This window comes from Oncorhynchus nerka, linkage group LG21 (genome assembly GCF_034236695.1).
Source record: "Oncorhynchus nerka isolate Pitt River linkage group LG21, Oner_Uvic_2.0, whole genome shotgun sequence".
NCBI classification, from domain to species: Eukaryota; Metazoa; Chordata; class Actinopteri; order Salmoniformes; family Salmonidae; genus Oncorhynchus; species Oncorhynchus nerka.
Genome location: NC_088416.1, coordinates 21,495,303 through 21,508,216, shown reverse-complemented (window position 1 = coordinate 21,508,216; position 12,914 = coordinate 21,495,303). Strand labels below are relative to the sequence as shown.

Here is a 12,914-nt window from a genome sequence, read left to right as displayed (position 1 = left end):
TTGACAAAATGCCAGACAGTCATAAGGGCTTAAAAGCAGTGGTTGAAGGTTAACAGGATTGGATTTCAATCAAATTATTGGCGAAAATACCATAGTATTTAAATATTTACACACATCTTCATGTCTGTTTTATACCATACTCATAAGTGTTATCCATGGTAAAACTTTAGTGCTCTTCTTTTTTTTTAAGCCTGCCTCCAAACAACTTCATTTCATGTTAGGGCAAATGTATGTGTTGTCTTCATTGGCCGTAATATTAAAATGTGTTATAATAATGATAATATTGTCACAATAAACACACACACAAAAAAATGTTTCATTGAGTATTCAGTGAGTGTGGTGGTGAACCCTCGTCAACCAGTGGGTGGAGTCCCACCCTTGCAAATTCATTTGAGTCGTGTGTGTTGGCCGGGTGTGCGTGCGTGGGCCGGGTGTGACTCAGTAAGAGATGAGTGGGTGGGGTCACATTCACTGAGTGCGTGGGTGGAGTATCTCCCACAGGTATATAGACAGGGTCACACACACACTTAAACCAATCTGTCTCCGCTATCCTCAGGCCCTTACTTACTCCCCCTCACACAGACCTGAAAGGATTTGACACCAATACTAAACTGGAAAGCAATATTGAATTTTCTGGCATATCACGTCTACCTATCCAGTCCTGTCAGTGCTGCAAGATGGAGTCCATGAGGACTGAGGGAAAGCCGTATGGAACTGGTATGGAATTGGGCCCCGTCTTAAAAGTATCCATTCCAAACTCATGGATGTGGCTCGTGACCACCGAGACTTACTTTCGTCAGGGTTGGGCGCTGCCAGGATGGCGCTATGCTGCTTCTTGACCTGCTCCACATCTTCTGACAGCTTATCTATACAGACTCGGATCTCTTCCACCTGCACAGGGAGTGAGAAGGAGGGGGCAGAGGCAACATACACAAGGGCTTAATTCCTGTACCCTTTAAATGAGTGTACTGTCAAATGGCCGTGGTCTAAGGGGCTTTTCCGTTCTAGTAATTCTATCTCTATGGAATTGACCAGCCACCCATGGAGAGGATGTGTGTATGGTGTGGGAGAGCTGAGGCCTCTGAACCTCATCATGGACCGGATTGCCTCACACACTCGATCATCGACTGACACGACAACCCAATGGAAGCACTTTTCTGATGGGTGGGAGAGCAAGGGAATCTCCATAAGTCCACATAAGTCAATTACTGACTGATAATTATCATCTCTGCTGGTTTAGGGTTGGGAGGCTTGATTCTTAGCCATCGTCGGGGAAATTTAGGAATGTTATTTAGTCTAAATGGTTTTCATACTGAGACATCACAGCGAAACCTGTTAACATACATACATACACCGGCAATAACATCTGCTAAACATGTGCATGTAACAAATCAAATTTGATTAGATTTTTAATACCTTATTACAGTATTAGCTATATATCGTCACGTGTTGGGGATCAATATCTCCATCTAACATTTGTATGATACAAGACGGTCGCTGTTTCAATGGTGGGTGTTCAAACTCCTCCAAACCCCACAGAATATGTGCAGAGGCGCCTGCAGATAATACATTTCCAAGAACTTCTGACTATCCCCTGAAATCCTGTGCAAAGTCAGCCTCAGCAGCCTAACCACACATTCTGCATTCATTCCACCTCTCCATCTGAATGGGTTATGTAATTCAATTCCCAATACAGATGTGTCAAAGGCAGATACAGACGTGTCAAAGTCCCCCTATTCTTAGCACTGTTTGTGGATATGCAGATACTTTTGCAATGACTGTATGGATATGAGCATCTATGTGCTCTGCATTCCTATTCATTCTCTTCTCCATTATTAATAGCTCTTCCTATTGTTCTTTCTATGGGACAGAGAGTTCAACGACAATGGCTTGTGAGCTACTTCCGCAACGAAGCTAAGGGCATACCGAATAAACTCATGCTTTATAGTGAATCATTGTTTAGCCCAGATTGAGCCAATTCCACTTCCCTTATAGTGTTCACTTAATAGTTTTAGAGGAAAGCTTTGTAAAGCAGACAGATTCGTTTTCATTAGGACAGAGGAGTAGAGCCACGGCCCATAAGGTAGTGAGGAGCACAGCTAAGCCAGACTCAATGACTGCACCCTGCCTGCAGCAGCAGCAGAGCTCTTCAAAGGCAGGTGTCCTCAATCCCAGCTAGCCCCTCGGGGCCCCACTAACAGTGTCTACCTGGTCTTCCAGGCTTGATAAGATGCCTATCAAAAGACAAGGACCAGAGTTGGGGATTTTGTTTGCGATTTATGGTGCTCTATTGCAGATAACTGGGTATCTGTTCAAGGTTTTTGCTTTAAAAGCCTTTCCAAAGAGAGAAAACAATTCCTCTGTGTATAAAATGGAGCGGTCTTACACAAAGAATGAACTACTGGAAATGTTAAGCCACAGATTGTCTGTACTCCCAGAAATGCTGGGACATTCTGTAGCCATATTGTTAAACATCCAGGGTGTTAATGTCTTCGTTAAGAATTAACACTCAGCGATAGAGAGTTCTGGAGGCATCTCCCAAGTATAAAATATACCTCCACTGATAGAGTTGATGGATTGACTGCAGTCTTATTATGGTAGGAAGAAGAGAAAGGTCACTCAATTTTGGCATATTAGGCTAAATAAATCACAAGAAACCCAGGGGGAGGGACTTAAAAGCTGTTACATCCTCCACACATTGGTCTTTTAGTAGCTTTCCCCCACCATTGGATCGTCAGTTAGTATGCAAATCATTCCGATTTCTTGTGTTTGAACACACCAATCATAATGTTGCTCTATTTGCATATCCTGCCCCTTCTTCTTTTCCTCTCATGGTATGTTCCTTGTTGCAAATGATGAATGTGGAAAGAAATTATGCTTAAGCACTTTCAATTTTGATTGATAAAGCTGAAGGGAACATGACCTGGAGGTAATGTCGCCAGTAGGCCTATATTCTTTTCGTGTGTTTACATTATGTGGCCTGATGGCCCCCATTATAATATGGCATTAATAACACTGCACTTGGAAACACTAGTAAATGGGTAACACGTAAAACAGTAACACCTTAACTTTAGAGATATGGCACTTATAAGGCATTTACTACCAGTTATTTGCCGATTATGACCTCATGGCATTATGCATAGACCTTAATTAGTCAATTTGCACCCTTTTATTAAATATGACCTGCAGACGTGTGGATACAAGAAACTACCAGGTTAAGTTTGTAATAATAGTTATTAGGATATGGGCATGTATTACAGTTATTTTGTTGCACTTACCTGTTCGAAGAACTCATCCATGAAGTGATCCCGATCAACCTGGACAACTTCTTCATCATCATCGCTGTCCTTAGCCTAAAACAGAACAAATGAAAAACAAAATCAGTCCCCTATGCACTACACTGGCATATTACTATTTATTGTTGATTGCGTATTTGTGACCTGTGCAAACCGCAGATAACACAGTACCACACGTGGCTATAGATCTCTCCTAACTGTTGGAAGGGTAAGGAGTAAGGATAGAAGGGTAAGGGGTAGAGAATAAAAAAGGAAAACCCTTGTATCCATACTGCTTGGTGACCTGCATGGCAGCCATTTTAGATAAAGCTACAAAAAGGCTTTGAAATACGTGTGTTATATTTGCGCTGTCACTTCAAACAGTTCATGATATGAAAGGAATGACCCTTGACGGGAGTGAAGGGAGTGACCCTCAGCGTCTTACACAAAACGTCCTCGGCTTAGAGTGATGCGGGCTGTGTAAACTGACCTCAACAGGGTCAAGGACTAAGAGACAGTGAGAAAGAAAGGCTGTATACGAAGGTGTTGAAAATGGCAGGAGAATCGATGGAACACCTTACATTTGTGCTAAAATAATAAAGATGTGTCCTCGGCTTCTTGTCGCGCTTAGCGTTGATGAATTGCCAGAGGCCCATGGAGAGGGCCTGAGGTGTGTAGTGTTGGCAAGGTGGAGCGTGGGCTGTCTGCCATAGGGCAGCACACAGCTCATTCTGTTGCTGATATTAGTGGCACTAGAAATTATACACCCCAAAAAAAGGCAATAGATAGGCCAGAGATAGATCACTGTGTGTGTATGATCAAATTGATGAACTGTTTAGGCAACAGCTTGATGGGTATTTTGCCTATTTGCGCCAGAGAAGGGCATAGTATTTATGTTCAATAAACAGACAAGCAATAACAGCAAGCAGCAGTTAGATCTAGGGCTCTATTTAATCCGTAGTGCTGAAGAGCTGTGCTATAGCGCGATAGACATTAAAAGGCAACGTTTCCGCGTCAGCGGAGACTGCATTCACAGTAAACGCTACATATGCCGGCTCAATCGGAAATTACCTATACATTTCAATTACACTATCACGCTGAACCTCAGCGATATGGATTGAATCGAGCCCCTAGAGTGTTTCGTGACCTAATGGCAGCCATGATGAATCACATTGTGAGGGGGAGAAGGGTAGACAAATCCATTTCACCTGGGAAAAAAAAAAACGACAAGACCTCTACAGAAGTCCACAACAGAAGAACAGTCATTGCTGAACAGCTTAGTCATAAACACAGCTAGTGGACAGCTATCTATAACTGTTGGCAAACAGAGAAATCTACAAAATGGCAGCCCTGTACTTGGGCACACTCTAGTTAACCTTTTCCCTTCACTCTCCATTGCTTCCTGTATGTCTTCTGGCCAGAAAAAGACAGGAGAGGTAAGTCCTCTAAATCGCATCTCATGCCAAAACATACAGCAGCAGACATGTGTGTCGGGGAGGCAACGTTTTTTCATAGGCGCATATGGGAGGGGAAAAAAAGCTCCAAGGGAGAGGCTGGATGCGTTGGGAGGCCTAGTCGAGTTGCTGAGTGTTGAACTTGAGCGCTGGCTCCCTGATTGTAACGGACAGTTAACTACGTCTCCAGCTGTTGGGGCTGGCTTTGCATTGGTTAGGGTTTGAAACATTTCCCTCCAGTGCCCACCTCTAACTAGCTAGCTCCACCTCGAGGCTGTGCAGTTCATGTTCCTGCCCTCTGTGCCCTCAGATGACAGTCACCCACTCTGCCTTGTATGGTATGCTGAGAGACGGTTCCTGGTTGGATCACTCACTGTCCAATGTAATGTGATGTTAGTGTATATGGGGTGTGTGTGACAAAGGATTAATATGACTTCAGTGCATGGAGCTTTGATATTGATACACACTGCAGTTCTTGGAGGACATGGCACCATTTAGCCACTTTGCTGTTGTTATGTTTTTTTTCTCTTACCTCATTGGATAGATTTTTTGTCATTTAAATGCTTTTCTGAAAAAACATGTCATGACATGCCATTTTGTTAATTTCTTGCTCCATTTAAGCACATAATAGAGAATACGATGTGTTGAGTTTTCACAGTAGCGTTCAGGCTAACGAGCGGTGACTCACATTTGCGCTAACATTCACACAGGCAATATCAATGACCTACCATATTCGTATCAATTTCGAGCAATTATTTTCTGAAGTATTTAGTACCAGCTCCATTTAAATGGCCATAGCTATGCAAAACAAAAAAATATGCTGTGGTTATTTGATTAAATGACATGTTGCTCAAATTTGGGTTAATGACTAATTGGTTTCACCTCTACACATGATCACCAAAGAGAAAGATACATAGAATGTTCAATCAGAATAAACAACCGACAGGCTTCCACAGAGAACAGCGATTCTGACAGACTCGCCTGAATCAGTTTAGGTTCCCTTGGTTTTTATCAAAGGCTACAGATCTGGAACTGTGGTTCATCTGTGTGGTCCGTTTCATTCAAAAGGCCTTGGACCGGAGCATGTTGGAGTAAGATATGAACACGACTGACTGTGTACAATCAAGTGACTGTGGTCATACACGCATTGTGTTGTCCTCTAAGCTTTCATTGTAAAAGTGTCACGCCCTGATCTGTTTCACCTGTCCTTGTGCTTGTCTCCACCCCCCTCCAGGTGTCACCTATCTTCCCCGTTATCCACTGGGTACTTATACCTGTGTTCTCTGTTTGTCTGTTGACAGTTCATCTTGTTTGTCAAGTCAACCAGCATTTTGTCTCAGCTCCTGCTTTTCCCCATTCTCTCTTTTTGACCCTTGCCTGTCCTGACTCTGAGCCCGTCTCCCTGACCACTCTGCCTGCCCCAGACCCTGCCTGCCATCCTGTTCCTTTGCCCCTACTCTGGATTCCCGAACTCTGCCTGACCTGATCCTGAGCCTGCCTGCCGTCCTGTACCGTTCCCCCACAACTCTGGATTATCGACCCCTGCCTGTCTTGACCTGTCATTTGCCTGCCCCTGTTGCTGTAATAAACATTTTTACTTCAACAAAGTCTGCATTTGGGTCTTACCTGAAACGTGATAAAAAAGGGTGTGGTTACAACAGACAATCAAAGTATTGATTATAATAGGCATACAGATACCACCAATCTGGATAATGCGGTAGATGTTTTTATAGGTGTAAAGAAGCAAGTAAAAACCATATAGCAGACATAGTAATATACTATGCTTGCGATATAACTGCAGTGTTGCAAGTAAATTATTTATTTGATAAGAGAGTGGCCTATTCCTAGATACTTTCCAATTAAGATAACTGATGCAGATTTGACCATGGCTCTTCTCCCCCGATTGCTCAGTTTGGCCAGCTCTAGGAAGAGTCTTGGTGGTACTGAACTTCTTCAATTTTAGAATGATGGAGGCCACTGCGTTCTTGGGGACCTTCAATGCTTCAGAAATGTTTTGGTACCCTTCCCTAGATCTGTGCCTCGACACAATCCTGTCTCTCAGCTGTATGGACAATTACTTCAACCTCATGGCTTGGTTTTTGCTCTGACCTGTACTGTCAACTGTGGGACCTTATATAGACAGGGGTCTGCCTTTCCAAATCATGTCCAATCAATTGAATTTACCACAGGTAGACTCCAAGCAAGTTGTAGAAACATCTCAAGGATGATCAATGGAAACAGGATGCACAAGAGTTACATTTTGAGTCTCATAGCAAAGGGTCTGAATACGTATATAAATAAGGAATTTCTGTTTTTCAATTTAGCGACCATAGTTTCTAAAAACCTGTTTTTACTTATTCTGAGTAGATTGATGAGGGAAAATGGTTATTTAATAAAATTTAGAATAAGGGTGTAACAAAACAAAATGTGGAAAAGGGGAAGGGGTCTGAATACTTTCCGAATGCACTGTATATGGTAAGCCACAAACAAATATTCATAAGCACACATACTTGCAGTAACACACAAGCATGTTGGCTTTATTTGAAAAGGCAAACACACATAAATGGATAAATGAACCTTAATCCTGATATGTTACAGAGATTAAGTGAGAAATATATATTTCCGCACTTTAAAAATATAAATTGTGATCGCAGAAAAATCTAATAAAAAATCTAATATTAGTAGCTTTGATTGTAAAAGAGTCAGGTAACAACAAAGATATTCAGAATGTCCAAGATAGCTGACCTCTTCAGAGAGGCAATGTCTTCTCATATTTCACAATGTCAGTGTTGTATTACAAGTTGGAGTAATAGGGGTCTGTGTTAGTGTTGTATTACAATATGGATCTCTTATCACATTAGCACACTTACCTACACACTAACACAGACCCCTTCTAAATCAATACAGCTGTAAATAGCTGCGCTTGAATAGCTACATTTGTTTGCTAGCTATCACCCTACACCACTATGCATTGTTTGAGTATGTGTGCGTGCATACGTGGTGGCTTTATACTATGTGTTTAGCCAAGAAAAGAAGAGGATACCAATCATGCTTTTCACCCAGGGTGTCACGGTCGTCATAAGGAGGAGACCAAGGCGCAGCGTGATAAGTGTACATTCTCTTTATTAAACGAATGCAACACTGAACAAAACTACACAAAATAACAAAACGGACCGTGACGCAATATGACTAGTGCGAAACAGGCAACTATACATAGAATAATAACCCACAAAACCAAAATGGAAAATGGCAACCTAAATAGGATCCCCAATCAGAGACAACGATAAACAGCTGCCTCTGATTGGGAACCAATTCAGGCCACCATAGACCTACATATACCTAGACATACTAAAACCCCATAGATATACAAAAAACCCTAGACTGGACAAAAACACCTAGACAATACAAAAACTAAACCTACCACCCTTATCACACCCTGACCTAACCAAAATAATAAAGAAAACAAAGATAACTAAGGTCAGGGCGTGACACAGGGGTGTAGAACAGTCCTCTAGGACTGCAATGCTGCAGGTTTTCCATTTCGCCCTTGCCCATAATTAATCAGCTAATGTCACTGATTGCCCAGAGAGTCCACACACCTAGTAACACAGGTCTAAATCAGCCACTGATTAAAAAAAGCAAGAATGAAAACCAGCAGCCACTGTAGCCCTTCATGACTCGAGGTCAGGCAGCACCTCTGTTTGAACCCGTACCAATTATTAATTAAATATGGCAAATGTTATTCAGAAGTATTATGTTACGATGTGAGTAGCATATGCACCTCATTCACCCCCTGGTGTCACTACAAGGTAGGTATCTGCAATCACTACTTGTGAATTAAAATGTGTAGTGAAACGAGCAGCAGGGCTAAATGCTAACTCGTCGCTAGCTCTGTTGCCAGATGCCTCTGAGGGGATCCTCAATCACAAGCTGCAGCTATGTCGGCTAGGCTACGGCTATCTCCTCTTGAACTGGTCAGCATTTTTACATTTCCGTGTGTGTCGTCTACTCTCTGTAGCTATATTTGGCTGTTTTCTTCCTTTACTCCTCCCAGGCCCTCCCAGCACTCCACCTGCATCCGGTTTCACCCGACGGGGGGAATGGCAGCCTCTCTAGCCCTTGCTTGCCAATGGGCAAACAATCTAGTTTTACAGCTCATGTCTTCCATATGAGAGGCATGTGCATACTAATGAAAAGGGGACAAGGGGCAAAACATTCCACGACAACAGATATCCAGGAGGAGAGCAGGCATGTACGTGGTAGGTAGGTGTGAATAGTTGCATATATGAGCAGGTAAATCTGCTAGGACTATGTGTTTAATGGAACGGGGTTTAGGTGGGATTCAACTGACGATAGGAATGTGACGACAATAGTGCACAGCATGTCTGGGCTGCAGAGATAAGGTTTGAGAAAGGGTTGCTGCAATATAACGTCAGAATTCAAACCTTTAGGTTGTGTTACAACGGGCACCAGATAGATCAATCCAGTATTCATAACTCATATGGTCAACACTGGTACAATGTAGACACTGGTTTGTTTGAAAGGTTTTTGAGGAAATTAAATGCTAATTATTTAGCAGAGAATAGACATCAAAAGATGCTGTGAGATAAGATATGGTTGAATGCGGTTGGACATGGTTGGTGGAATCAGATGGGGTTCCAGAACAATCCACAGAAATGTCATACACAGTTGAGCATAACCAATGTACCTACCTAGTGTACCGCTCACTTGCTTGTGGCAATGAATTGTTGTAACAGCTGGACTAAACAAAACATCACGCTAGCACTCATGTTACACTGGACAGGCTAAATTCCTAGACTGGTTAATCAGGGCTCGAACCAAATCATATTTAATCTAATGTTAAGTAGGGACGATAGCTAATGTAGAGCTTATAGCTCAAACTAACTCCAGGCAACCTACTCTTCACTGTACACACTATTCTGACTTACAACAAGCAGCAAAAAGGATTTGACAGTAATGTAATGGATGCACAGTACTTCCACCATTTCCCTCATTTCAGATATACCAGAACATTCAAAAACACATTCTTTGCTAGGTGTGAATGCGACCTCATAATGTTCAGAGCAGTACATAAAGCGTTGCACATCTGGGAGAATATCCTCTTGAGGGCACCACAGGGAAATGCTGGTGTGTAGCTCTGAGCAATGTAGGGCAGGCCTAATACACCTGCCATGTGAGTCTCAGTAATTCTGGCTATAGAATATAGAACAGTACACGGTTCTAAACTGTTTAGGGATCTAAAAAGTCGCCCTAGTTAAAAGTGTGTGTGTACTCTGCATGTGATCCAAAGACATACATAATCGCATTTCAACTGGGTAACCCACATGAAGAAGCCCTGTCTGTGTCCCACTCACCCCCTTTATGTAGCCAGCTCCCGTTCCAGATGCATGCCAGAGACTCGCGACACAATGAAACTATTAACGACCTCAAAGCTAGCCGTGGGGGTTATCTGCTCGCAGACTGTAAACACGCCTTTTTAAGTAGTTCATTCATTATAGTCATGGAGATGCAATGCTAGGAAGGAAGCATGCATTCTAAAGTTGTATCTCTGGATATCGTGTCACAAAAAAAAAGAGGAAAAAGCTAGCCATCAATGAAAATGTATTCATTTCAAAACCTTCAATAGGCTAATCCCTCACACCCGAGAGATGACTATGTACTGTACAGTATGTTTTACTGCAGGCAATGTTACCCTTATGGAGCACTATAATGATACGAAAGGCAAATCATCTGAAATGTACGCTAAAACATTTAATTAATTACCTCCCATACTAAATGATCCTCGCCTCATTAGAACAACACGACAAATTTGGGCCGTACGTAAACGCTGAACAATGTACACCCTCTCACTCGCTATTACATAGGCAAATATTTCATTTATCGCTTATTCATCAAGCCGTTGACAGCCTAACCAGCTGTTTTGGATCTAGTGGCAGGGGAGCTTCCCTCTATTTATTTTGTTTTATTGGTAGAGGAGTAGGGAAGTTACAATGCCGTTGTCCATGGGATCACATGACGCTATGACATTGGCCCTGCAGTAAAAATGTCTACATAAAATATAACATGTCCCACTGCTTTGCTTTTGTGGGTGGATGGATGAGCGGATGGTTGAGTGGATGGATGGGGGAAGAGATTATGGATGCACAGGATGTGAGTATTATACACGTGCGTATATGTGTAGCCTTGCAAGTGAATATTTATGTGGATGTGTATCTGTGTGAAGTGTTATTCACAAAACTGGATCTCTGAGATTGCCTAAACACACCAGTATTGATTATCTCCTAAAAACACACATCCTAGAGAAAACAGCCAAAGCACATTTGAAATGCAGAATTATATTCTTTCAATGTTCTTCACAACCATTTGAAACTGAAGGCTCGCAAAATGATCATACTGAGTAAATCATATTAAATTTGATCCATTCAGCAGCTTAAAAAACGACTGAGACCCAGTTGAGGTTTTATGGGAGATATTGCAGCAAACAGCATCCGCCTGCTAGCCTGCTAGCCTGCTAGCCTGCGGACAGCATTGGATCCACCAGGAATAATGTGAGTAGCATCCAGACAGCTAACAAACAGTGTACCAGTTCAACCACAGAGGACGGATGCATACTGCTGCGATCCCTGCTGCTGATGCTATAACAAATGGGCTGCTGGGAGGTTGGATGGATTGATAGGGCCCATGTATGTGCAGATGCTTGGTCATACAGCTTATAAACCTATTTGTGCAAATGTGTACACATGTGTATAGGAGTGTGTTTATGTGCATATTAATTGGATTAATTTGACTGACTGCACTTTGACAGCTAAAGCCCTGCAGCAAAGATGGAGCTATGGTGAGTGTGGAGGAGGAGGAGGAGGAGGAGCAGAGGGGATGGCATGAGAGAGATAAAGAGAAAGGGTCAAGAGAAAAGAGAGAGCGGCTGTGGGGGAGGGGACAGAGGGGAGATAGAGAGGGAGAGAGAGAGAGTGGGGGATGGGAGGAAGAGGGAGGGTGAGATCCATGGAGAGAGAAGGAGAGGGAGACGGAGAGGGAGGGAGGGAAATTGGAAAAGGGTGGGGGAGGGGAAGAGGAGAGAGTCTGTAGCTAGCTAACACACATGATGCAGGTTAAACAGCATCTGTCACCACCTACAAAAAATTCTCATTGCTCCCAGCACAGTGGATCAAACAGCCATTGTGACCCAACCAGGGGTCGCCCATTCCATATGTCACCCCACCCCCAACGCCATCCCTCTGCATCCACGCCACACAACTCTCTGTCAGGGAGAGTTACATAAGCCTGGGTGACCTCAGGTGTGAGGGTGAATACAAATGTCATGTGCGCCTTGCCCAACCCTTAGTCCATCTGTGCTGGGAGTGGAAGAAGCCATCGGAGAGAGAGAGAGAGAGACACCCCCTGTCCACCATTACTGCCCGTCTTTGGGGCCTGGTAACAACATTAACTAATGTCCCAATGTAGTACACAGGGGTTAGGGTTAGACTTGGGGGGGGGTTGAGTGGTGGCAGCAGAGGTCGAGGGCATGGAGAGGGGAGAGATTAAATAAAGACGCCCTGATGTATACACACGTCAACCATCATCCACTTCATGTCCATCTTTTGTCAATCCATGTTTGCTTTTCCACTTCCAGGGCTATGAAAAGCATTGATTGTCAGTGTCCATGTTCCTTTATCAACCGTCATTCTGATGCTTTAAGGGGGCTAAGGGAGAAAATGGAAGCAAGCCATCTTTTATATGGCTCATAATGAAGGGGGGATGGATGGAGGAGGGGATGTTTAGATAGAAATAGATGTTGTGGCTTCCAGACTGACTCAGCGAGAAACTCAGGGGAGTGTCTTGAGTGAAGTAACAAACAAGGTCAGGACGTGAGGCTAGGCTCCAGTAGAGAGACGCAGGTTTCGACCCGATTCTTCTCTCTTCTCCCGAAGTGTGCACTTGCACACTCACCATGGTGGAAACTCCCTCCAGTCTACGCTTACACCACTCCAATGCTTTTAAATCCATGACAGGAAGTGCACATGCTGGGAGAAGTGTGGAGAATCGGGACGCACTTCACTAAATTCATCAATACGATGCACAGTCATATCAACCGCTCTTCCCAGAGTATTTTACACTGTAAGATACTCATCCACTGCACTGCGCACCCCCCCAAAAATCCTGAAAT

General features: G+C 43.2%; 1 protein-coding gene across 1 annotated transcript in view; it reads right to left on the bottom strand.

Moving 5' to 3' along the window:
• The window catches only part of LOC115103493 (syntaxin-1B), a 70,795-nt gene that overhangs the window by 30,265 nt on the left and 27,616 nt on the right, over nt 1–12,914 (bottom strand). The window contains exons 2-3 of the mRNA XM_065006429.1: nt 3,279–3,353; nt 792–891 (exon numbers count right to left, since the gene is read on the bottom strand). Coding sequence (XP_064862501.1) covers nt 792–891; nt 3,279–3,353 — 175 coding nt within the window. The remainder of the gene's footprint in view (nt 1–791; nt 892–3,278; nt 3,354–12,914) is intronic.